Genomic DNA, 27626 nt, shown 5'->3' on the forward strand with positions numbered 1-27626 from the left:
GGGGAAAATACCTGATATCTGATAAAGGTCTAGTATCCAGAATATATAAAGAATCCTTACAATTGTAGAACAAAAAGACAACCCAATTAAAAAATGGGCAAAGGACTTGAGTAGATATTTCTCTAAAAAGATATATAAAATGCCAAAAAGCACATGAAAAGATGCTCATGGATTGGAACCACACAAACACTTGTAGTTATCAAGGAAAGGTAAATCAAAACCACAATGAAACACTAGGATGGCTATAATATATATAAAAAAAGAAATTAACAAGGGTTATGAATATGGAGAAATTGGAACCATTGTACATTGCTGAAAGGGATATAAAATGATAAAGGTGCTGTGGAAAAGTTTGGCAGTTCCTCAAAAAGTTAAACATAAAATAATCATATGACTTAGCAATTCCACTTCTAGTTATATTCTGAAAAGAAGTGAAAACAGGTACTCAAACACATACTTATTCATGAATGTTCACAGCAGTACTATTCACAATAGCTAAAAGGTCGAGATAACCCAAATGTCCATCAATGAATGAATGGATAAACAAATTGTGGCATACACATACAATGGAATATTATTCAGCCATGCTACAACATGGATTAACCTCAAAAACATTATGCTAAGTGAAAGAAGCCAGACAGAAAAGGTCACATATCCTAGGACTCCATTTATGTGAAATAACCAGAATATGTACATCATAGAGACAGAAAGCAGACTGGTAATTGCCAGGGGCTGCAGGGAGGTAGGAATGAGAACTAACCGCTTAACAGACACAAGGTTTTATTTTGGGGTGATGAAAAGGTTTTGGAACTAGACAGAGGTAATGGTTACACAACATTGTGAATATACTAAATGTCACTTGTTTATTTTAAAGTGGTTATTTTGTTACGTGAATTTCACCTCCTTAAAAAACAAAAATAAAAACAAAACCACAATACCTGAGATAGCAGTCAGAAAGGTGATTACATTTTGGGAAAGTAGTGACTGGAAGAGGACGCGAGAAGGGCTTCAGGGTTGTTGGTCATATTTTATTTTTTGATTTGGGTGCTGGTTACCCAGGTGTGGTCATTCTGTTAAAATCTTGGGGCTGAACAATTGTGATGTGTGTACTTTTGCTTTTTATATGCACCTTGTACTTCAAAATAAAACTTTACTTTTAAAAAGTTAGGAAGAGTTACCATATGACCCAGGATATACCCAAGAGGACTGAAAAACTTCTGTCCACACAAACACTTGTATACAAATTTTCACATTCACAGCAGCATTGTTCATGATAGCCCAAAAGTGGAAATAACTCAAAATTCCTCAACTAGTAGAGACACAAAATGTGGTATATTCATACAGAATATTATTCAACTATAAAATACAGTGAAGTACTGACACATGGTACAACATGATGAATGAACCTTGAAAACACGTTAAACGAAAGAAGCCGGACACAAAAGACCACACATTGTATGATTCCATTTATAAGAATTTCCCAGAATAGGTAAATCCACAGAGATGGAAAGCAGATTGGTGACTGCCAGCAGCTTTGGGGTAGGGAATAATTGGGAGTGTCTGCTAATGGGTATGTTCTTCTTTAGGGGGGGTGGTAGATATGTTCTGGAATTAGATAGTGGTGATAGCTGCACAATCCTGAAGATATGAAAAATCACTGGATTTTACACTTATTTAAAAAAAAGATTTATTTATTCATTTGAGAGAGCGAGAGAAAGAGAGCATGAGCAGGGGAGGGGCAGAGGGAGAGAGAGAAGCAGGCTCCCCGCTAAGCAGGAGGCCCCATGTGGGACTTGATCCCAGAAACCTGGGATCATGACCTGAGCTGAAGGCAGACGCTTAACTGACTGAGCCACCCAGGTACCCTGGATTTTACACTTTAAAATGGTGAATCTTATGTTACAAGAAATTTAATGTTATATGAAATATATTTCAATAAAAAAGATTTTTTTTTAAAGATATTATTTATTTGACACAGAGAGAGAGAGATTACAAGTGGGGGAGGCAGAGGGAGAGGGAGAAGCAGGCTCCCCACCGAGCAGGGAGCCTGATGCAGGGCTCCATCCCAGGACCCCGGAATCATGACCCGAGCTGAAGGCAGACATTCAACCGACTGAGCCACCCAGCTGCCCCTCAATAAAAAAGATCTTAAATACTTTTATAATATATGTGAACTCTAGCATATTAAATGAAAGAAGTTCAAAGGGAAAATATTACTCTGGAAATGTTCCCTTTCCCCCTGCCCATCCCTCAGATCAGCACATCTTGGAGGTAGACCTCAGATACCACTGGAGAATGGGGGTAGGTGAGTCGCAGTTGGGAATGAAAACTGTGACCAACAGCCCTGATTGTCCCTGAGCAGAGGAATGTGGTAGCTGATGAGAAACAGACCTTGGGCTAGAGCAAGGGAGAGAAAGTCAAAAGCGGTGGTGACAAAGTGTTGGCAGCCCTGGCACCAGAACGCTTTCCATTGCTTCATCCACAGGGCTGATGCCTTAGGAATGAGTAGTCCTTAACTGATTTCAGCCTCAACAGCCAGAGGCCCTGAGATACTTCTTAACCCTTAACTCCTTACTTCTTACTCTTTTGATGGCTCTGGTTGCGTATCATGCAGTTCTTTGTACTTGTAGTATTATGAGTAGTTCCAAAACCTACCCAAACTATAGATTTATTTGGGTAGACCTCTGGGACTCTAAAAATGCCTGGATTTACAAATCAGGAACAAAAGTAGGCTAACAGTTTTAACAGTAAATCTGGATCAGGGGCAGCTCAGATTTAAATGAATCTCAGAGTTTAAAGGACTTAAAGGTCAGCTAAATTTTATTTGATTTTTGTTCTCATCCTCCACAGTCCCCAAATGCAAAAAGGAGTAAATGAAGCACCTCCTGGTATTTCAGATAGAGAGGAAAGGGTTTCCTTGGTACTTTGAAATGATGCTTGCCTGCTTCTGTGTGCCAGATGTTTCAATGTGTATAGGAGAGATAGTAAGACTGAATGGAAACTGGTAGTAGACAGTTGTCCTGAAGTCTGAAATCCCAGGATTTTTCAAACACCACCTTTGTGGTTGTCTCCCCTTCCTTCCACCTCTTTTGTCTACTCATACCCCACTCCTCTAAGAACATAGCCAATTTTTACCTTGATTCTTATATGGACCAGTAATGAAACTGAAATAGTAGATGTTCTACTTGCTGGGAACACTGGGGCCCAGGCTCCAGGAGGGATGAGAAGATCTGAAAGCCACAGCTTTAACATAAGTATCATGGCACAAAATGAGAGATGGAAGTTAGGAGATAAAATTGAGACGAGGAGTGGCAAGCTTAAAATATACATCTCTATGCCTATCCTTATCTTGTTCCTCTTCTACTGCTACAAAGATACAGACATACATACACAACATTTGCTCACCCAACTCGCCATTTGCTGGCAGCTGAGGGCCTTCTCCACAACCCATCCCTGTCCCGGCAGCCATACCTACCTTCCGGAAGTCAGACCCTGGAGGTGACTGCCTACTGACCCCAAGGTGCTCATTATTTCTTTGGTCTCTGTAGCTTCTATCCCTGCCTCCCTGAGGCAAAGATGTCTTCTGCAGTCCTTCCTTCTGGAAATCTGGACTTTAGCAACTGCTCCTGAAAAGAAAGGAAGAGAGGTAGGCAAGAGTCAGTAAATGTCTTCATAGTCATCCTTGTATAGGTAGGCTATAGGAGAGCTGAGTAGCAGTTTAGCAGGGACAGAGCATCAGAGAGAAGATGAAAGAAAATAATACCTCAATATGGTTGATTTTGCCTCCTTGCAATCCTTCTCTATACCCTCTATCATGTAACTCTGCCTCTCCTTTCACCCTGCTTACTCACTTCCCTTAAACATGCATTTCCATTGCTTTCTACAAAATATTTTCTCTCCTGATCCTCTACAAGTGGAATGAAAAAAAGCCTGTAAAGCTTTTAATCTATACATCTAGAAACAAATTATCTTCTACTCTCTTGTATGCAACAGACTTTGTGATATCTTTTTGTGTACCTGCATTAAAGGTAAAGCTCTGTGAAGACAGGCAGTTTGATTTATAGAATTTCACGTCCAAATGCTTGTACACTTGGAAATGTATAACCAGTTGAACAGAAGTAGGGGCAAGAGATAGGGAAGAGGAAGAGAGAAAAAAAGAAAAGAATAATATTCTTCAAGAATGGAGATTGAATGAATGTTGCCCAGCCTTGATGGGAATAGAGGAATTTAGGGAGTCTTGCGGGAAAAGCAGCAGGACCTATTTGCAATGATAGAAAACTGATGAGTGGAGTGACACAGATGCGTTGAGTAGGAGACACACACTTAAAAAAAAAAACAAACCCACACTATTTTTTAATATATAAAAGTACACAAAAGGAAAAAAAATAAACCCTGGTCTGTAATTCCACAGCACCAGATCACCCTTACTGACATAAAATTACATATTTTACATGTGTGTACATATTTTATATGTGCATGAAATATTTATATTTTATTTTAAATGCATTTTACGGTCAGGATGTTGAAACAAAAAATACAGAATAAAAAAATGAAAGCATTCTTCCTCCTTCTACCAACAGCAACTGTTTTTGCTTTTTTTTTTTTGTTTCCTTCCGGAAATCAAACTGGCAGCTTGACTGAGGGTTCTGATGAGGTGACAAGAGGATGTTGGGCCAAATCAGAGGTCTGGGGTTTGACTGACTGATTTCAACAAGCCTACAAAATCTGGCTGGAAGGAGAAAGGTAGCCATCTGAATATCAAAGTTCCGAAAGCCTTTGATTGCTAACTCTAAGGTCAGTTTACCCCCATTCCCAACCTCAGTTTTTCTTCCAGGAGCTTCAGGGGCAATGTGTCCCCCTCCTGGCCTGACACCACTATTTCAGACTGCTGCTGAAATGGAGGCCAATGACAGCCTTGATATGCACTCCCTGCCATAGACAGTGCTTTGTATACAAAGATCCAGGACAGAAGCAGGATAGTTGGCTTCTGGAGTGCTAAGTATCCAACAAATACAATCAGCAACTTGCAGCTTTTACCCACTAAATTGCTGAGTATTCACAGTCAATAAAAAATAGCTACTATTACCACATTGATTCTTTTAACAAATTTTTATTGAGCACTGTGTGTGTGTCAGGCAACTGTGCACTGGGAATACAATGAAAAAACAGTAAGCAAAGAGACTTCCTGCTCTCGAGAGTTTATAATCTAGTTGTGGGGGGAGGGATATATTGATCAAATAAACACATAAATGTAAAATTAAAACCACACTGTTACAGTGAAAACATACATGGTCCTTTCAAAGTGTATAAGGGTTATGGGCAAATCAGCATGGCAGTGTTTTTTTTTTTTTAATGATAGATTTTCATTATCAGTTCAACTGCTTGGCTTATCAATGAATACTGTGAGTGTATACATAGTTTTTTTTGGTTAAAAATTACACAAACATTATAATAAAATTCAACTCTATATAAAGAAATGTGTTCACAATCACAAACTCTTTTCATCTGTCCATGTTCTCACAAAATTGTTAATCAATGACCTTGCTTAGGTTCTTTCTTGCCCCAGGCTTAGTAGGTATGTTTTGTTAATGTGAGAACCAAGGTTTATGAATATATATTTTTAAGTAAGCTCTAGGCCCAATGTGGGGCTTGAACTCATGACCCCGGTATCGAGAGTCCCATGCTCTACCAACTGAGCCAGCCAGGCACCCTAGGAATATATTTTTAAAAACCCATCTCACTTTCTTTGTGGGCTGTCTCCTCTCTAAACCTGCCTCCACCTTTTTCTTTTTAAGAAGTACACTTAATGTCCCTGTTGGATGCCTGTATCTATATGTCCAACCCTCCCCGCCCCTCAACACCTTACCATTCTTCTTCAGCCCTTGAACCTGGCAGCCTGATAAATGAACATATGTCCTGGCATGCTTTGATACCAAACCATTAGCTAACCTTTTGACTTTTACATTTTTTTTTAGAGATGGAGCTGTATTAGGTACAATGGGAATACTTACCAGAAAGGTTAAGAGTCTTATATGCCCTGAAGCTAGCTGTGAATAGGAGATAGATGGTTTATGAAGCAAGAGGTCTCCATTCACAAAGCCAAAGGGATTTCTGGGGGGGGGGGGGGGGGGTTATTTACACAACTTAGGCAAAATTAGGTGTTTGCCCAAATTTAAACCTAACTGCTGATGATGTATTCTCACAGTTGAGGGAGCCTAATAAAAACTTTCTGATGTTTGCAGAATTTTGAAGTAGTTATAGATGATACCATAAGCGACATGTAAAGATTAGGGCCCCCTCCTTGCCTTTATCTCCAAAGGTGAACATTTACTCAGTGCTGTGATAGTACTGAATAAAAAGAAACAGGTCCTACCTTTAGGTGCTGGCAACTGGGTTACAGTTCTGCCTTTCCTTTCACAGGGCTTCTCTGGAAAGCTAGATCCCACTGATCAAAGAGGGATCACACTTTCAGCCCAGACTAAACGCTCTCCCTCTACTAGCTCAAGGCAGATATACAGAATGCCATTGCTTCTTACAAGTAAGCATTCATTATTCTAGAAAAAGCCTGAAGTTATCAAGAGAATACAAAGGTAATAGAACAAAGTACTCCAGCCCCAGCTACTTAAATTAGTTCTGTACTTCCTAGATTTTGCCTCTCTTCCCTTCCCTACCCTTCCCAAGAGTCCCCCTCTTAATCTAAAGAGTAAGATTCTGACTCCCTCAGAGAAGGAATAAGGGTACAAGTGAGATCTGAAGAAGACTAACCCCTCCCCACTCTAAACCCACCCATCTCGCCCCAAAGGGAGGTGAACTATCAGTAACAACTGGCATTTTAAACTTGTAGGTTCTCTGAATTCCTGTAGATAGGCTGCTAGAATAGGGAGGGAGTAGCTCTCCAGAAAAACAAATATATTTCTGAAGCTCATGTGGGTTTACGTTCGTCTAAAGGGCAGCTTCTAAGTCACTCTATGGTTTCCAGGCCAGAAAACTGCCTAAAAAGCAGACCTAGGAGGACTACTCAGGATGGTATGATCCTGGACATATTTGGGGCTGAGATGGAGACAATGATCCTCATTTTAAAGAAGGAAAAAAAAAAATCCCTGTGGCACAGTGAGGTGAAGTAACTTGTCCAAAATCACAGCAAGGCAAATGGCTGAGGAACATTCACGGACTGAACTCTCCCAAGTATGTCTCTTTCCACAAGATGATGAACAACAGAGGCCAGGACATGTTCTAAATAGACATTAGTCAAGGCTCTAGAAAAACTAAATGGCCTCCCCAAAGTCAACATAGGATTCTGCAGCTCTGCACCCAAATTAACAGGGAAAAAAGAATTCTTAGGGAAAAAGACCAACTTTGCATTATTTTTGAGTGGGGAGAAGACAAGACTCTGAAGCCTCTGTTTAGCCAGGCTATAAATTTCTGCCAACAAGGATGTCAAAAGGAAACCAGGACAGAGATTAGGAAATCTGAGGACTAAGCTCTCTGATCCCTAAGGACGCCCTCAGCAAGAACATGAATATTCTTGGGGGAGTTCAGCTTCCAGAGTAGCACAAGGCGAGCCAACATAAGGGTGTATGAAAAGCTTCACAGTAAGAAGATGTCAAAACCAGACCACTGTCGCCTACTCACTACCCATCTGGGCAGCACTGGGGCACAGATAACATAACTTCACAATCTGACATGAAGAAAGTAGCCCCAACAAGTGGGGCAAAAGAAACTGGGAGGGAGGAGACAGCAGGAGTTCATTTTTCTAGTCTTCCTGTGGAGTTCAAATGTGTGTGGTTTCAAAACAAAAATCCAGAAAGAAACATGAGGTTAATGCATTTATTCCAAGTAATTAACACGTTAAAAATAAAATTAAACTTGTCCAAGCCAACTCATAAATTCTTTAATCTTTTGAACAAAATGTACAACCCAAAACATCACACTATGGTGGAAATAATTTGGGAAAGGGAGAGGTAGAGGAAGGGAATACATATGGATTGTGGAACAGAGAATGAGTCCAATCCCAAAACAAGTTTCAGCTCTTCTACCTCTTCAGAACAGAAATGGCTGCTAAACAATTTAACACAAAGTGTTACTGGATCACAATACAATGAACAAAAGGCCATTTCAAAAATAAAAGTGACCCAAAAAGCATATCTGCACCTGGCATTCAGCCATGAATCAGCCTTACCGATTTGTCGTCTTCCAAAAGTGAACCTGCTAGATTTTCTTCCATGTTTATTGAGGCCATTTCCAAACAGGTTTGTGAGTTAGCAGGACCATCTCAAGCAAAGGCAACAGAATAAAGAAGTACGGGGTTGACATGGCACAAGGAAGTAAACAGTAAACAAAAGAGCTACTCACGCTGCATTTCAAACAATGTTAAGGCAGGCTCATCCAAATGGAAGCCTAAGAGATGAACAATCCTTCCTTCATTAGTCGTTTTCCATTTCAGCAGGCTTTCTGGTGTTTCTCCCAGAGATCCATCAGCTGCCCAGGAAATTGGGTAGGAATACAACATAGCAATTGGAGAAGTCAGCTCTGTCTCCCTCCTCCCCCATATTCCAGAAATGGTAGAGTCAAAGCCAAAATACAATCAAAGCACACTATGTGGTGAGCCAGACAGACATTGGATTTTAATGACAATGTAGGAGAAAGTAAATTGGAAAAAAAAATAACAGAAAATACTTTTGTACAGATATGTATAGAAGTTATGATTGATTTGTCTGGTATCTTAAGAAAAAAAAAAACGGAAAAGAGGTAAACTTTTTGGCTTCCACGAACATTTACTGTAAGATGTTGACTGCATTTCTTGGTGTAGGTTCCAGATGAGATAGCCAACTAGTCCTGGATCACCTGGGCACCTGATTTCTAGAAGCCAATTTGATTCATCCACAAGTAGCTCTGGATGTGTATTCTTAGTCATGAACACTGGATGCTGTGTGGTCCTGGGTGGCAGCAACTGGAGCTTCTTGCGCAGGTATTTCCTGAGGGACCATATTGCCTCCAACTACTTGCTCCCTTGTAGGGGACCCTGAAGCCAGAGATATTACCAAATTCAAAGGGTGGTCACTGTCCTCATCTACTTGAGGAATTGCTAGCTGTGTTATGGACACTTTCGGTATTTCTAGCTGTAGTGGGCCCATCTCCAGGGAACTACACTCAGGAGGGTCACCTGGCTCAGACAGAGGAGAACATAACTTCTCTTTTTGAACTCCAGGTGTCCGTGTAACAAATTCAACAAGATCTGGAAGGCAAGGAGACGGCCCAAGGCCTGCAGGGTTAATTGTTTCTGATTCCAATCGGAGTGAATCTTGTTTCTCTAATTGAGAAGTTTCTTCTACTTCCTCAGGCATCATTCCTCCTGCTAATAGGTCAAGTGCTTGGTGTGTTCCCTCTAGGCTCCCCAAGCCAAGGTCAACATTTTCTATAGGAAGTCCAGTTTTTAAAATGTTAGGAGTGATCCTTCCACTTCTGGGATTAGATGAGTTTTTTTCACCCGCTGCTCCAAAGTTAAGCACCAGGGTTTTGGGAGAATCTAATGGAAATTCAGAAAAGGATGGGATTGGTTCCAAGTCAGTGAGAGTGGAGGGATTACAGCCTATAGGTGACATAGAATTTTCTTCACATACTTTCTGAGTCAGGGCAGTTGGGGATCTATGTGCTTGGTCTACCCGAGTATTGCAGAAATCAACACCCATATCCCCCAGGTTCCCCAGGGCAGCAAGCTCTTCTACTTTTAAGTCTGTAACTTCAAAGTCTTCTAAGGCCTTGCTTTCTACTGTCACAGTTAATTCTGAATGGACATCTCGTAGCTCCAGGGCTTCTGTTTCTGGTTTCTCTGGGCTCTCCCAGGTCTCTGACTTCTTCTTATTCTCATTCCAAACAGCCAGTTCATAAATCCTTTTACCTTGAAAGTCTTTTGATCTTTCTCTCTTGAGTTTGAGGCTTCTGTAACTAGTTCTGGAAGCTGATTCTGGAGCTGAATTTTCCAGCCACTCTTCACTACCAGCTGAAACTCCTTGCTCCCGTGCACTATCTGTTAAACACATATCTGATCTGGCTGGGGACTGCAGAAGCAATTCTGGGGCAGAAATTTTCACAGGTACATCTTGTGGGTTCTGGAGTAAAGACCTAGCTTCTGACGGAAATGAGTCTATTTTTGCTTTTGTGGAAGAAAGAGCCTGTGCGCTCAAGTCAATCACTATTTTACTTTGAGATTCACTTCCTGTCATCAATTTCTTGGACTGTTCAGCCCTTTTGTCAGTCATTTGTAACTTGGGCTGTTCTATTTCTCCCTCCCATGCACATTTGTTCCCACGGTTCAAATTAGAATCCTCTATGCTATTGGGCCCAACACGGATACCTGTTCCCTCTCCTACCATCCCCTCAGAAAGCTTTGGTCTCTTTTCTTTTAGTTCAGCGTTTGCCTCTACCTCACTTTCCCCACAACCCTTAGATTTGTGGAGCTCTTGGCTTTCCTCTTCCTGGATACCAGATTCCGTAAGGTGAGCTTCTACCAAATTCTGAGATTCCATGATATGGCAGTGTATATCTGACAGCTGAGGGCCTGGCTCTACACCTGGTGGCCCTGGCTCTCCCAGCTCAAGTTCAATTTTTCCACCTGGAGATATATCCCTATTAGCATCACTCTGGAAGGAGCTACAAGTCCACATGGCCAAAGTGTCTGTCTTTGGGGTAACAGTTTCATAAGGCCTGCTTTGGCACAACCTTGTCAGAGGCTGTAGGAAGCCGTAGCTACCACCTCTGCTCTTTGAGTCTGTGCATTCTACAACTGACCATTTCCCTAGAGACACCAGAGTTTTTGCAATGGGCTTTTCAGGGTTGCTGACTAAAGGAGCAGAGTTCAAACTTCTATCTGGAGGCAACTCCTCTTGGGATGCACTGTTGTTCAAAGTAGAAGTGGAAGGGGTATCTGAACTTTCGACTCTAGAGAGATTGCTGTTTTCCCCATTGGCCAATAGACCACCACTCAGCTTAGTCTCAGGGGCCCCCTTTCCACCACTACTGTAGAATATATCATACAGGTCCTTAGCATTGGCTGTGGCTAAGCATGAATTTCGCTTTTCCAATTTTTTGGCTTGTTCACTGAACACACTTGAGAGGGGAGGTGGAGGACGCACTAACACAGAGAAAAGGGTCTGGTCCCTGTCACTCTCACTCACCCCAGGAGCCGTCTCATCAGAAGGAATGGCAGCTGGCTGTGCTGAGGCCATGATGGCTACTGGCAACACAGGATTCAAAATGTTAGGACCCAGGAAGCCAGGGCTGAGAGTGTGAGATACAGCTGGGTTTGATTTGACCGGTGCCAAGACAGCATTTGCTTGAGCAGGAGATGGGGAAGCTAGATGAGGTATAACTGGGGGTGGCGGAGGTGGTGGTGGAGGGGGTGGTGGAGGAGGTGGTAGCATTTGCTCAGGTATATGGGATGGCTCATTCTTTTCAGCCAGTACCATTTTTTCCTCTGGAGACCCTTTTAGAATCACCTCTTCCCCTCCAAATGCTTTGGAGATGATGTCAGGAGGCAAGAGGAGATCAGCTGAAGACTCTTTAACCACTGGCAGAGGCTTAGCGGTAGTTCCAGAAGACTTGATGGATAGAAAGGTGTTAAGAGGAGCTGGCTTGCTCACTGTGGCTGAACCTGACTTGCGGAGTACTGTGGATGGGATCGGCAGGTTGGGTCGGATCTTAGTCTGGGTTGAAGTTGTCACAACAGGCATCCACGGGCTAGTATGTGCAACAACCGTTTTCCCAGAGAGCTTGATTTTGATGGGCTTTGCCTTCCCAGCCTCAGCCTTGCCATCCTCTTTGTCCTTACTGTTTTCTACAGCCTCTTCCTTGGGAATACTTGTGGCCATTGAACTTTTTTCCTCTTCTTTCTCTGGCTTCTTCCAGCTGAATTTCCCGAAAGAGGAAGATGTTGGTGATTCTTTCTTTACCTCTTCCTTTAATTGGAGTTTGATGTTACCCTTCCTTTTACTTTCAGTCTTTTCAGGAGAGTTCCCACCCTCAGAGAGTTGGTCCTCTAGTTCTTCAGAGACTTTGTCATCCTCTTTTACTTCCTTCATGACCTTTGCCTTTTTTTCTTTCTTTTCTTCCTTTGGTTTCTCACTAAGTTTACGCTTTAGCTCACTCTGTCGTCGCCGTTCTGTCTCTAGGACCACAGCCAAGCCAGCTTGGCGGTCCAGATTCCGCCGCTCCTCATACAGTGGGTTTTCAACCACATATTTCTGGGAAGAGAAAAGATAAAGGCTCAACAACTGGTCAAAATACAGTAAGAAAGAAAATCTTGGCCCTGTTACTGTTGGAATTCAATTGGTAGAAACCCCTGAAGTAGAGTTATCTTCTTCAAGGATACAGATGGTTCTACCAGGTCAGCATCTCTTAATAGGACTGAAGAGACCTTCCTAGTAATTACATGGAATTTAAAGTATTAATGAGTTTTTCTGACTCTGAAGTTGTTTGACAAAGTCAAAAGGATTACTGTAGAAAGTGGAAAACTCCACAACTACTACAAAGACCAACCTTGTATTTCTCATTGTGCTGGTGACCCTTCACATGTTGCTCTCCAGAAATTGGATCCCCCAAAAATTCCTCACAGAGTTGGCAGTAATATCCAGTGATGGGAATCAGAAACTCAGAACCTGAAAGAAGAAGTCAAGAAAATAAGTCATTTCCACCTAGGATGTCAGTAAAGGAAATCCCACCTCCCCTTTGCAATAAAAAAGTCAACGGTATACAGGACCTTACCCACTTTCAAGTCAGAAGTAGCATTTAGATGAATCTAAATGGCACAGTCTTTCCAATTTAAAACTTGAAACTCAGAACCTCTAGCCCTTCTCCCTCTTGGGAACATTACCTAGTTAATTCAGGAGTTTCCTGTGCCAGAGTCAGTTCTGTTGTTGATGCTCCTCAAACTCCAACTACCACTAACCACTGTAGGAAATTTAAAAACTATACTCCCAAATAGCTCAGTACCATTTGTATGAGGATCTCTCATGCTGGTATTAATTACTCAAGAATCTACCTTCTATAAATTAGCACTGACTACTTAACGAAGGTAAGAAATTGAGAAGTATAAAGACAGACTTTCTACTTCTCAACCTACCCCCAATAACAACTATTCAAAAATATTTTATAGTTCTCAGGTGAAAAAGTAGTTAAATTACTATACCTTTTATTGTTCTTTTACCTGGATTTCAAATAAATAAGATTTTGGTACATAAGTCAGTGACAAAAAAAGTTATATATACATTAAAAAATTTTTTTTTTTAAGTAGGCTCCATGCCCAGTATGGGCCTTGAACTCATGACCCCAAGATCAAGAGTTGCATGCTCTGCCGGCTGGGTCAGCCAGGCACCCCTCAGTTATATTTTAAAATGGGTATGTATATGTTTAACAATTGTTAGAATTTTGGCCATATGGGTGGAGATCATTTCTGTCATATAGATCTCTATTTCTTCAGGATCTAGTTTGCACATAGAAGGCATTCTTACACCTTTGTTAACAAAATGGTTATGTCCCACCCTATGCTACTTCCTAGCACCTTAGTTCAGGGGACTCTTCTTTGGCTAAATGTAAGGAAACTACAAAGGAGGCAGGGGGGATCATACCTTTTGCAGGAACAGTTATCTTGTCAGTACGCTTTACAGCATCTTGCTTGGCCTCACTCTGGGTCTTTGAAGCCCAAGGTCTGTTGTAGGGATCCAGTGTCTATTTGCAAGAGGCAGAGGCGCTCACACAACAGCACTAAAACTCAATGACCCACTTTTCTCTCTTTTTCTCCCCCACACCAGGGGGACCAGAAACCCCCAGCTACCCACCCCCACCCTCTCTGCCAACTGTTTAAACGGAAATCACCTGTGGAAAAGGTAAACACATGTTAGAGCAAGTACTAGCAACGGATAAAATGAAACAAATAATCAGGTACTCAAGGAATCAAAAGAGGCAAAAGCCTCACTTACACTTGTCATGGTGTTTAGTTACAGGCAGGTCCCCTGGACTGAGTCCTGGGGATGGTGTGTCCTTTGTTGGTATCTCTTGGCTCTTCAGATTGGGGCTCCTGCCCATATGAGAATGTTTCATTTTCCAGCTTTGTAATGCAGATGGGGGTGTAGAAGTTTGAGGGGAAGGAGGGCGAGAATGGAAATAATAGCGAGCAAGATACCTACCTGTGTGTGCTTCTTATTGTGCATATGAGTGAAGAAGTCAAACATGGTTCCACAGATGGTGTTGCAGTCTTTGCACCAGTGATTGCCAGCATCATAATACTCATAGGCAGCAACAGGCTGATCAGCCTGCTTAGCAGCTGGCTGGGGGCTCTCGGCAGGCTTGGGGCTCTTAGTATGGGAATTCTCACTGTTTACCTTTGATTCCTAGAGGGAAAACACCTGCACTCAGAAGGAATTCTAGATCTGTCTTCCGCAGAAAAAGCAGGTAGCTTACTGCAATAATCGATACAGGGCCACATGACCATATTTTCAGTGTCTACAGCTATATAAACTAGGGAAAACCTCATGAGAAATCTGTTTACAAGGCTCAAACAGAACTATAGTGCTACCTGATCATGGAGAATACATCATAATGGCAATATATTTACTTATATATCCTAAAATATTTAGAAAAATACTCAAGATTATGGAAACACTGGCTGCCTCTGGAGAGGGGAAGTAGAGAACAAGGATGGACAGGAGTCTTTTTACTGTACAGCCTTTGGTAGATGTTGAATGTGTTCCCTATGCAATTAAATACATTAGTTAAATTTAGAAATCATAATGACAACTAAGAAAAAAGAAAAAACAACATGGAAGAGGTAACTGACAGGTTAAGCAAATGCAGAAAACACGTAGTAGTGAACCCACTTATCATAGACACATCCTGGTATGCAAAACTGGAGAGCAGGGCTGGTGTTGCGCATAGGTAAAGCAGACAGTCATCTACGTGGGATGACTTAAGAGAATCTGGGTAAAATATTTCAAACTGCCTAAAATACCATCATTAGAATTTAACACCTTTGAGTTAACATGAATCCTCTTTTAAAACATATCAACTCAAAAAAAACCCATTATCAACTCTTCAGATTGAGTTATCAACAATAAATACTTTAATATGAATTCATGTGTCAGCAAGCTGGGAACAAGGTACTTAGGAAGTGAGAATTTTGGTAATGTTGGGGAGGGAGGCATAGAAAACAAATAATTTGGAACAGAGGGAGGGTAAGTATGAATGAGGAAAAAAGATCAGAGAACTGGGCACATGGGCTGGTGGGAAGAGGAAGACAGGCTGGAGAAAGGGAAATTAGAACTTCAAAGATAATCTTTCCCTACTAGAGTCTTGTTCAAAAGTCACTAAAGAAATCATACCCAGCAGATAAGGGATGGGCACATGTATACACGGTTGGCAAGTATTAACTGGCACCATCTTTCTGCAAGATAATCTAGGAATACATATTACACACCTCAAAATTCTTTATACCCTTTGACCTAGCAATTCCACTCCTTGACATTTATCTGAAGTAAATTATTGCTTCAAACAGGAGGCGATTTGACTGGTTAAATAAACGTCGGTATTCTTGTAACAATAAAAAAATAAGGTCATTAAAAATGATATTATAGAAATCTATTAACATGGAAAGATGTTCATGATATACTGAAAAAATCAAGTAACTAAATACATTTGAATAATCAATAAAAATATGTAAATAGGCATAGAATGTCAAGTGTCACCTTATCTGAATAACTTTCTGTAACTACTCTATATCCCTTATCCTTTTTTTTTTAGACACTTGTCATTACCTAACCTGTACTTGTTTATTTATTGTTTATCTTCTATTTCATGAGAGTTAGAACCTTGTCTATACAGTTCCCTACTATACTTCCCCCCCACCCCCATCTAAAACAGTGCCTGTCACTTTCTTGGAGATCAATAAATATTTGCTTAATGAATTAATAAACAGAAGATTAGTTGGAATAATATATACCAAGATATTAATGATAGTTGCCTATAGGTAGATGAATTGTGGAATTGTGTGTATGTGTGTTTATTTTTATGAAATGAATAGAAAGAGAAAGAAAACCTTAAACCAACTATGCATTTTAAAGAGAGGCAAAGAAAGAAGAAATACCAACCAGGTAGGAAAGAGGTTGTAGACACATTCCTTACTACTGAAATTAATACTGAATTGTAACATATCCATGTTGGCCTCAGAGAACATGAAGTCTCATTCAAATCAAGGTGATCGGTCATTATGGGGCTGCTGCACAAATGGGCCCCAAATAATGTATAAGTCAACTAAGGCCAAAACTTTCAAGCTCTTTTCCCATCAAAGGCCCTGAACTCAATGCCCTGGTATAAAAAGAGTATAGTCCTACCTGACTGAAAAAGAGAACTCTCCCAGGAAGAATGGAAAAATCAGAGCCTGGTTGATAGAGAATACAGAATATCCTCTTTTCTACCTCCCCAACACTGAGTATCTACTATATAACAGACAAAGTGGATGCCATTGGAAACACAAAGATACATGAGTTCTACTCTTTTATTCTCAGGGAGTTCTTACTTAGTGGAAGAGATGGGCATGAGAACAGACATGATCTTAATCAAGTTTTGTTTTTTTAAGATTTTATTTATTTATCTGAAAGAGAGAGGAAGAGCACAAGCAGGGGGAGCGGCAGAGGGAGCGGGAGAAGTAGACTCCCCGTGGAGCAGGGAGCCCAATGCAGGAGCTCGATCCCAGGACCCTAGGATCACAACCTGAGCTGAAGGCAGATGCTTAAGCAACTGAGCCACCCAGGGGCCCCAAGAGAATCTGTCAATCTTGCACTTACATGAGATTTGAATTTAAAACTGAGTTCACTGAGTTAAGTGCAGAGGAGGCAAAATATGAAGTATCTACTTTGCTGCTGTGGATCATGGCAGGAAAGAAGAAACGGCCAATAATGAAATTATAATGAGCAAGGGGGAAAAGAAGCATGAAATGAGGCTGAAGAGGTAGGCAAGGGAGTACTGCAATCACTGGCTATATGTGGAGAAAGGATTAAGAGTGTAGTCATACAAGCAGGAATTGTAGGTGGCTTGGATGGCAATAAAGATGGTGAGATGGATGAAACCGAGATTTACGTCAGAGGGAGAACTGAAAGAATCTCATTGATTCAGTATGGAGCAGTTAGGGAGAGGGAAGCACTAAGAAAGGTTTTCAGGTTACTGGCATGAAAATTGTTGGACAGTGGGGCCACTGAGATGGAGAACACTGAAGGCAGGAAAGAGGGAGGATGCGTACATCATTAGTTTAGTTTAGGATGTGTTGACTTTATTTTTTTTAAAGATTTTATTTATTTATTTGACAGAGAGAGAGAGAGTGCGTGCACAAGCAAGGGGAGCTGCAGAGGGAGAGGGAGAAGCAGGCTCCCCGCTGAGCAGGGAGCCCAACATGGGGCTCAATCCCAGGACCCTGAGATCATAACCCAAGCCAAAGGCAGACGCTCAACCGACTGAGCCAACCAGACGCCCCAGGATATGTTGATGTTAAAGTGTCTATGAAACAATGAAGTGGAAATAGTGAGTAAAACTGTTGGACGCTCAAATTTGGACCTCACCAAACTCATTTGAGCTAGAATATAAAACCAGAAGTTGTCAGCATGGAATTTCAGCATAGACCTGGATAAAATGACCTAGGGAGAGAGCAGAATTCTGGAGAACTGGGCTACGACTGAGTCCTGCAGAACTAAAATATTTAAAGATTAGGTATAAGACAACACACAGCAAAGGAGACTAAGTAGCAGCAGCCAGCATACTAGGAGGAAAAGAAATGTGAGAAAAGCCAAGGGAGTAAAGCATTTTTAGGAGACAGTGTCCCTGTATCAAATACTGATTTGAGAACTGAAGTGTATTCACTGGCTATGCAGCATGGCATTGACCCAGTTGCTAACTGTGAATGCACAAAATGGTATATAGACGTTACAAGAAGATTAGAAAACCATGCTGGAGTGGGTTAAGGAGTAAAGGCGAGAACAAGAACATAGAAAGCCCTGAATGCTAAGGATCTGGGATTCTACTCTGTGGGCAATGGGAACTACTAAAATTCTGAAGTAGAGTCCCATGATCTGATCTGTGCTTTACAAAAATAACTCTAATATGAGTTAAGAACAGGTTGGAAAAGGAAACTAAGGGAATGCTTAGTTAATAAAAGGCTTCTTTAGGAGTCCATGGAAATAAAAGATATAATAGAAACAGAAAAGCTGAGTTGTTACCTTGCTGTTGGAAGAGGAGTTTGAGGATGATGACACTTTTTCTGGGCTCTTAGATTTTTCTGCTTTCCCAGACTTCTCTGGAGTCTCTTTACTCTCATTTGAAGACTTTTGGGATTTATCCAAAATGTTAATTCCCAGGATCTGAGCCACTTTGTCCAGTTCAGACTGCTTCTTTTCTGCCTCTTCTGCCTCTTGTCGAAGTTCTGCAATGTCCTTCATAATGTTATCCTGAAGCCGACTCACCTCCACGAGGAGCGGGTCTTTGTGGCCATCTTTCTCCCTTCGTTTCTTGCGTAGCATTTCCCCTGAGTAGTTAAATGTCAAAAGAAAGAAACACAAGGAAAGTAAGTTAAGACAAGTCATGTTTCCATTGTAAGTAGTAATCTCCCAAGAGGTCATGGTGACAAAATCTTTTCCCTTAAAACATTCCTTCCTGGGGTGCCTGGGTGGCTCAGTTGGTTAAGCGACTGCCTTCGGCTCAGGTCATGATCCCAGGGTCCTGGGATTGAGCCCCGCATCGGGTTTCCCTGCTCAGCGGGAAGCCTGCTTCTCCCTCTCCCACTCTCCCTGCTTGTGTTCCATCTCTCGCTGTGTGTGTCTCTGTCAATTAAATAAATAAAATCTTTAAACAAACAAACAAACAAATAAACATTCCTTCCTAAAAGCAAGACTCTCCTTCCACATGGGCTAGTTTAGGTGAAGTTTCTTTTCTTTCGTCTTCTTTTTTTTTAAATTTTTATTTATAAGAGAGAATGAGCATAAGCAGGGGGAGGGGCAAAGGGAGAGGGAGAAGCAGATTCTCCTCTGAGGAGGAAGCCTGACTCGGGGTTCCATCCCAAGACTCCAGGATCATGACCTAAGCCAAAGGCAGACGCTTAACTGACTGAACCACTCAGGCACCCCTAGGCGAAGTTTCTATGGAGGTAAAGGATGACTGATTACATTATCTCTTATATAGGAGTTATTAGCTAAGGATCTACAGGCAGGCTTCAGAACTCCATGAATCCCCAAAATGGTATATACAAGTTTGTATGCATTTGTCCTTATGTTGTTAACTATGAATCCAGGGGCATCTGGGTGACTCAGTTGGATAAGCGTCCGGCTCTTGGTTTTGGTTCAGGTCATGATCTCAGGGTTCTGGGATCAAGCCCTGCATTGAGCTCCGTGCTTAGCTTGGAGTCTGCTTAGGCTTCTCTCGCTCCCTCTGCCCCTCCCCAGCATGCTCTCACTTTCTCTAAAATAAATAAATCTTTAAAAAAACCCCAAGCTATGAATCCGGTGGCAGTCTTCTTCAGAAAACTAAAGTATTATTCAGAAGGCAAAAACCATTCAGTCACATATTTGACTTTATCTGATTTAAGGACCCTTCACCAAAAAAAAAAAAAAAAAAAAGATCCTTCACCGGTACCTGCATTGAGTGTTAGGTTTTGCCTCAGGTTCACCTAATGTTATCTCCTATTCTAAACTGCAGGTTCTCATGAAATAATCCTCACCGGATTAGTAACTAAATTTCTCATCCCTGAACAGTCTAAACCCAAACAGAAGAAACTGTATCTTTTCCCACTCTGTTCTGCCATGCTATCATCAAGCTATAATATTTAGAAGCCTTGTTATGTTCCTTCCTCAGCGTGTATGTGAATTCCTAAAAGCACAAATGAAGAGATGGAATCAAAGAGACATCATGAACATTTTTTTGTGCCAAAAGGAAGTACTCAAAAAATGATGGGAACATATCAAAGGACACAGAAGTCAACTCAAAGGGGCTCCCACTGCGAAATCTGGGGCACTTTGGGCATGAAAATGATCAAAAGTAAATTATTAAAACTTGTTGAATGGAGAGTCCATGGGTTCACACCAACATACATGGATCAATGAATGGGAGAAGAGGGATGGGCAGGAAGCTCTTCATCACAGGAGAAAGCCAACTAATAAAAGTAGAAGGAATGATGAAATTAGAAAATCACTAACATCCATCACAATAACTGATTCAGGCAAGAATCACCAATGAATGCTAAAACTAGTCAGAGGAAATTTGAGGAGTAACTGAATATTTATTCCTATAAATATCTCTCCTATAAAGTTACCTACTAATTATAAAGGATAAAATAATAACTTTCCAGTGAAGAAACCCTTGAAGACACCACCTTAACCAAATGATCAAAGTTGACATCACCAGTAATGGGACTGAAATCAACACCTGATACGAACTCAGCATCACTTCTGTGATGTTCCTGTCAAAAATGCATAACCTAAATTTAACTGTAAGGAAACACCACACAAACCAAAATTAAAGGACATTCTACAAATATGTGACTTTTCTTCTAAAATGTCAATGTCATGAAACAAAGATTCAGGAACTATTACAGAAAAAGGAGAGTAAAAGAACATGACAACTGAATGCAATGCATTATCTTGCATTTTAGGGCATTAATAGGACAATCAGTGAAATTGAAATTAGATTAGTAGACTAGTATTACATTATGGTTAATTTCTTAATTTTGATAAGTATACAATGGTTATGCAAGTGAATTCTTTATTGTTAGGAGTATGTTCACTTCATCTTCACAATGAAGTATTTAGGAGTAAAGGAGGATCATATCTAAAACTTACTCTTAAAGAATTCAGGAAAAATCACACACATACACCCCCCCACACACACACACAAAGATTGAGAGGGAAAAAAGGTTAGAGCAAATATGGTAAAATGCTAATAATCATAGAGAATACCTGAGAATTCTTTACACTATTACTGTAACTTTTTATTGCAACTTTTCTCTAAGTCCAATTAAGTCAAAATTTTTTTAAAAAGTAAGGCTTCAGAAGTCACTGAACCCGTCTGAGAGTCCTCACAGCTCTCCTTGAGTAGGTCTCCTACTCAAGTTACTACAAAAAGGCAGTCACGCACAGGAGTGTCTGATACCTTGTTGTTTATGAAGCCGCTCCAATTCAGTCCTGAGGTAGTACATCTTCTTCTGGCGAGCTTCCCGGTCACTCTTTAGCTTTTCCCTCTCTTCAATAACCTGCAAAGTACAACATCCTTCAGCCTCCAACATCCTCCTTTTTCTTTTTTTTTTTTCCAAAGTCTAAGAAAGAAGATTTAATCTAGTAATGATTTTTTTTTAATTTTATTATGTTAATCACCATACATCATTAGTTTCTGATATATAACAAACATATATACATTACATCATTAGTTTTTGATATATAATAAAGTGTGTAACACCCAGTGCTCCATTCAATATGTGTCCTCTTTAATACCCATCACCAAGCTAACCCATCCCCCCCCGCTCAGAACCCTCAGTTTGTTTCTCAGAGTCCATGGTCTCTCATGGTTTGTCTCCCCCTCCGATTCCCCCCCTTCATTTTTCCCTTCCTACTATCTTTTTTTTTTTTTTTAACATATAATGTATGATTTGTTTCAGAGGTACAGGTCTGTGATTCATCAGTTTTACACAATTCACAGTGCTCACCATAGTACATCCTCACTTTTCTATTGCTCTCTTCCATAAGCTGTCATGCTAGATGATATCAGAATCCAAGGATCCAAATGTCTGCACACATAAGTTCTGACTTTATATCAAAGGTGATATTTCATTCTGACCCAAATTCCAGAATAGAATTATCCTTATCAGAGCTACATTGCCCCAGAAGTATTATTTTTATGCAGAAAGCACTATACTATTTTTTTCTTGGGGGGGGGGGTAGCAGGGGCAGATGGAGAGGGAGAGAATCTCAAGCAGGCTCCACACCCAGCGTGGATCCCAACGTGGGGCTCAATCCCACTACCCTGAGACCATGACCTGGCCTGAAATCAAGAGTCAGACGTTCAACCTGCTGAGCCACCCAGCCGCCCCAGGAAGCACTATGCTATTAATGTTAACCTAAAGTTACTGATAGCAACTATTAGACAGTGGTTCTGAGCTCAAAGGGAACCATCAAGAAGGGAACTAATAAGTGTTATAGGGGACACACTGTGTTAGTTGCATTACATACATCATCTTATTTAATCCTCATGACACTATCTCTGTTTTATAGTAAGAAAACTGAAGTTGCGAAAGATCAAGTAACATACCCAAGATCATATAGTAAGAAAATTTAAAATCCAGGGCACCTGGGTGGCTCAGCTAGCTAAGTGTCTGCCTTCAGCTCAGGTCATGATCCCAGGGTCCTGGGATCGAGTCCTACAGCGGGCTCCCTGCTCAGCGGGGAGTCTGCTTCTCCCTCTCCCTCTGCCCCTCCTCCCCGCTCATGCTCTCTCTCTCTCTCAAATAAATAAATAATCTTTTTTTTTTTAAATTTAAAATCCAGGTATATAAATCAACTCAAATCAAGTAAAATCAAATCCAGGTACATATAGCCAAAAGCCCACAGTGTTTCAACTGTATTACTACTACTTAATGGAAAAAACAAATACAGCTTGTCTATAATGGACTAGTGTGGAAAACCTGTGTATTAGTGCTAGGTTCTTGAAGAAGAAGTAAAGGGAAAGCATTCAGTCTACAAACAGTGTCTGTGCAGTCTCGGGTTTTGTCTGTATTGAACCTATCCCCCTCTTTCTGGAGTTCAGAGTATTAAGTACAATGAAAAATTAAGAAGAGGGCGCCTGGGTGGCTCAGTTGGTTAAGCGACTGCCTTCGGCTCAGGTCATGATCCTGGAGTCCCTGGATCAAGTCCCGCATCGGGCTCCCTGCTTGGCAGGGAGCCTGCTTCTGCCTCTGACCCTCCCCCCTCTCATGTGCTCTCTCTCTCTCATTCTCTCTGTCTCAAATAAATAAATAAAATCTTTAAAAAAAAAAAAAGAAAAATTAAGAAGAATGATTTCTGTCTTCTCAAGAATTAGCTAAATTTCCTTTAAATTGGAAAAAAAATGATTGGCCCTCCATTTTTTCCCTTTTTTTCTCCTCAGGTTTTCATTATTGTATTAGCAAACCAAATTTATATATTACATTTTTATGTTCCTAAACAAAGTGAGTTATAGTTACTAAGGACCTTTAAAATTAAGAGAACGCATTAATTTTTCCATCTGAATTTCTGCTATTCTGTATTCCTCATCCCTATTTTTTACCTGTTGTTTTAAAACATCTAGAATCATTACATCTTTACCCCAGCCACTGCTCCCTTCCTATACCAGAGAACACAATGAACTTTGTAGTATAAAAACTACTTTTTTTAAAGTGTCATAAAAAAGTATTGTTTTATAGAGTCCGGGACTCTAAAAGAAACCGAACAAGCAAAGCTTATTTCTTGGGTTTAATTACCAAGCAACAACCAGGTATTAGCTTTTAACCCTCATAATCACTATAGGAAAAGGATCCCAAACTCACTAAGATGAAAACAGGTTTACTGATTCTTCTTAACCCAATGCCATTTTGGTTCCTCATTCCCTGATGAGGTCATATTTGAAAACTTTAAGGCTCTCAACTCCTACCCATAGTGTTCTAAGCCCAGTAATTCTGATAGAGACACTTTATATTTTTTTTAAAGATTCTATTTTTTTGACAGAGAGAGAGAGACAGTGAGAGAGAGAGCACAAGCAGGGGGAGTGGGAGAGGGAGAAGCAGGCTTCCCATGGAGCAGGGAGCCCGATGCAGGGCTTGATCCCAGGACCCTGGGATCATGACCTGAGCCGAAGGCAGACGCTTAACGACTGAGCCACCCAGGCGCCCCCTGATAGAGACACTTTAAAAAGAAAAAAGAAGTCAAGAACTCACAGTGGGGCCTAGGGCCAGAATTTAGTTTAGTCCTAATGAGAAAACATGGGAAAAACAGAGTGGGTATATACATTACTTAGAGCGAGGACAGCAGCCTCCAAAAACTTAAAAGTAAAAGGACCTTACTCCCTTTAAAAGACAAATACCAATTTATGTTAAAATAGGAAGGCTCAGGCACAGGATGCCCAAAGCTAGTGTTTACCTTCTGCTTCTGGGAAGCACGGTTCTTCTCATCAGAGATCTTCTCCGGATTGTATCTTATGAGTGATGGGATGGACACCTGGACAGGCACTTGAGCAGTAGGAATTGAGCTTAGCACTGACTCCTCCTGTTTGGGCTCATCAGGAGTCACAGTGGGTATCACACGGAGATTGGGACGGCTACGAGTAGCTTGTTTGGTAACGGGTATTACCCTGTGTGGTTCAGGTAGAGAGTGGTTGGATGGTTGAGAGGCGGGGTACATGGGCCACCTTGAGGCTGCATATGCCATGTAATGCCTGTAGGCATCAAAGGAAGCAGAGGGAATGGCAGGTCCCTGGTAGTTTGGAGGTATCCGAGCTGCAGCAAACTGAGAGGCCCTTGGCATATGAAACTGAGATAATGAAGCAGGATGTGGAAGTCTAATTGGGGCAGACGGGGCTGACGGTAACATGCATCTGACAGCCACAGATGACTGAAAACCACTGCCAACTACCTCTGACCCTGCAACATGACCCACTGAATGGTCAGACTTTAGGAATGGGGGGCTGTTTTTTGTGAGCAGGTAAGGATCTACAGGGGAGACTGGATGTGGATGGGACACCTCTGGGGAGTGGGTATTGCTATGGTGTGCCTCCCTGCTCTCCAGTCTGTGAGGATCTGAGGAGTGCCGATCAGCTGAGAAATGGTGGTCAACTGAGGAACAGCGGTCTGCTGAAAAGTGCCGGTCAACTGATGAACGGCGGTCAGCAGAGGAACGTGATGGTTTCTTGCCATGAAGTCGTTCCTGGGTGCGGGCGGCCAGTTTACTAATCTCTGCTACCCCGATATCCAGCCCTATGGTCTTGAGCAAGTCATGAATCTTGGCATATTCTGGATTGGTCTCTTCTATTGATTCTAGTTTTACAGCTGGAGCTGAAGAGGGCAGGGAGCTTGCCTTCTGTCTCAAGACTTCACTCGCAGAGCCCCCAAGGGGCTTTGGTGGAGATTCTGCCTTTAAATCCTCTTCTTCATCCCCATAGAGAAATTTCTCCTCATCCTCAATGTCAGGGAAACTACGGCGCCTTTTTTCCTGTGTACTGGTAGAGTCTGCCAACATGCTCAAAATGCGGGAAAAACCACTGCCATCCTGGCTAGCCCTCTCATGGGGGAGCAAGAAGTCTGTGTGTCGCTCAGGCCCCTCAGGCTTCATATTCAGTTTCTCCTTGTGGCAGAGAAAACTTCCAAACTTCTCTCTGAGAGGACTGTTGTCTTTGGGCATCCCAGGGAGAGGACCCCATTGGTAGAGGCTGCCCTGAGGTTCCTTCAGGGTAGTCTCTACCATAGTTCCCTTATTTTCAATCTCTGAGGCAAAAGCAGCAATAGCACCACTTAGTGGAAGAGATGGGTGACCAGAGTAGACAGGGTGATCCTGGCTGGAGCTGGTGCTGCTGGAAAAACTATCAAGCTGCAAAGACAAGCACAAGTGATTTAGCCTCTATGCAGAATCTCAGAAAACTAGTAATTGAGATAAATACTTAAATACTTGGTTCTTCTTGAATTAATAGGGGAATGATAAGTATGAATGAAAGGGAGGTACAGTATCCTTAGGCAGGGTCAAGATTTGGGTCTCCATCTCTCCAGATGCTTCTGCTGAAGCAAGGGGAAACATGAAATAAGGCAGACTGGCATGAATCCTCACTTTTGCCCATTTGTTGTAGTCCTTACCAAGGAATATGAATTCAAAAGGACTTTAGAGATGCTCTAGCTCTTCCATGGGTCCCTCGAAGGAGGAAAAAAAGACATAAAAGTGGAGCTGCTTTGGTTCAAGTGGGATTAGGAAACTGTGAAACCCTAACTGATCAGCCTCCCTTTGCTTCTTTATGTGCCCTTAGGTACTCCTTCAGAAACCTTGGACTCCTAAGAGAATAGCTAAAAACTAGTGCTCATGCCTGATCATCTTTTCACAGATGAGGGAAAAATAACAAGGCCCAGAATGGTGAGGTGACTTGCCTAAAAATCGCACAGCAAGGGGGTGGCAGTGGGACCGGAATCAGAATCACCTGATTTCTGGTCTAGTGACCTACCACTCATGAATCTTGTCTTCTCTCTAAAGAGAAATGAGAAAAATTCAGATCATCTCCTCTCTTTGCCCTTTAAGCTTAATTTCCAAGATATCCACATTCAAAGATTCCTACAGGGCTACCCAATTTAGAGAAAAAACTTACAATAAATACTCAAAAGTGTTTATTTAGAAAGCCTAATATATGACAATAGAAGCCCTCTACTTCAAGGGCTTCGAGGTATGATTGCACTGTAAGGCCTACAGTTTCCTTTGGAGAATCCTGGAAGATAGAGCTCATAGGCATAACAAGGTTGGTCCAGGATATATTACAAAGATACCGTTAGGGACACACACCCCCAGAAAAGTAACCAAGTTTCAAGATATTAGAGGGACTAGCAAGAGATCCTAGAAATGAAGCAGAGACCTGAATGGAAGGCTCCATGTCCACCTCAATCCGTTTCTTCAGAATTGACTTCTTGGGCATCACAGATACTTCCTCAGGCCGATGTAAAGAATATCCTGGCTCCGATGCTGTTAGGACACCCGACAGTCCAGGAATGGGACAGCTAGTGTCACCACCATCAACGCCAACCAGCTCCTGACTCAAGCTCCTACTCCGTTCCTCCTCTTCCTCTCGTTTTCGCCTGGCAAGGTCCAGCTCTCGAAACTCAGGATCTAGAAACCTAGGGCTTGGGCTTCGTCTACGCTGTCGATAGTTGCGGGTCCCTGATGTAAAACCTGAGTGATCACCTCCCATGCTGTGTATCTTCTCTGTGTCATCGTAACGGGGCCGTTTGGCCTCCCGACTCCTTTCCTCGGGTCGTATGGAGTAGGAACCTTTGAGTTTATCTCTATTCCTTTCTGTTCCCCGCAACAGCTCATCATGACAACTGATATGGGGACTATAATCAGAACGATGCAGGAAAGTTTCTCTTGTCCGGTAGTCCTCATCAAGTTGTCCTAAGAACGGACTAAGAGGTCCCTCCTCCCGGGAAATATATCGTTCAAGACCTCGAGAGCATTGGGAACTTCGAGTGAAGACAGAATCATCAGTCAGGTCATCCCTGAGGAAAGAGACAAGCATCACTGAATACAATGGACTTGGAAACAGCAAGACCAGACAAGATTAAGAGCCTGACATTCAGCCAAGGGGCTACAAAATACTTAAGACAAAACACAATCATGAAGTCCAAGAACAAACCTATGGAACATTTCTTTTCCCTTTCTCCAGGGCACAAGCAGCTTCAGCCTCTAACCAAGGAGAGATATTACTAGTCTCTCTAGACAGAGCTCTTAGGCTAATCTCTTTGACTAGACTTTGGAGATGCAGAATATCACACCAGGGTTTGGGAGATGTGAAAATACCACTACCAGACTACAAAAGGCCCTGGATTGAACAACTCCACACTAGCTTAAATT

At 41.7% G+C, this 27626-nt stretch overlaps 1 protein-coding gene across 3 annotated transcripts in view; it reads right to left on the bottom strand.

The window, feature by feature from the left end:
* The window catches only part of ZNF318 (zinc finger protein 318), a 43945-nt gene that overhangs the window by 7559 nt on the left and 8760 nt on the right, over positions 1 to 27626 (bottom strand). The window contains exons 3-10 of one of the 3 annotated variants that reach the window (XM_034991799.1): positions 26632 to 27271; positions 24168 to 25610; positions 21175 to 21274; positions 18255 to 18559; positions 14181 to 14384; positions 13623 to 13722; positions 12535 to 12653; positions 7814 to 12239 (exon numbers count right to left, since the gene is read on the bottom strand). In XM_034991799.1, the coding sequence (XP_034847690.1) occupies positions 8907 to 12239; positions 12535 to 12653; positions 13623 to 13722; positions 14181 to 14384; positions 18255 to 18559; positions 21175 to 21274; positions 24168 to 25610; positions 26632 to 27271 (6244 nt within the window). In that variant the 3' untranslated portion in view covers positions 7814 to 8906. Of the gene's footprint in view, positions 1 to 2134; positions 3627 to 7813; positions 12240 to 12534; positions 12654 to 13622; positions 13723 to 14180; positions 14385 to 18254; positions 18560 to 21174; positions 21275 to 24167; positions 25611 to 26631; positions 27272 to 27626 lie in introns of those variants that run through there. The other 2 variants (XR_004676741.1, XM_034991800.1) reach the window with 2 other exon arrangements.

The sequence above is a fragment of the Mirounga leonina genome, unplaced genomic scaffold (assembly GCF_011800145.1).
Source record: "Mirounga leonina isolate KUSES-001 unplaced genomic scaffold, KU_Mleo_1.0 Mir_53, whole genome shotgun sequence".
NCBI lineage: Eukaryota > Metazoa > Chordata > Mammalia > Carnivora > Phocidae > Mirounga > Mirounga leonina.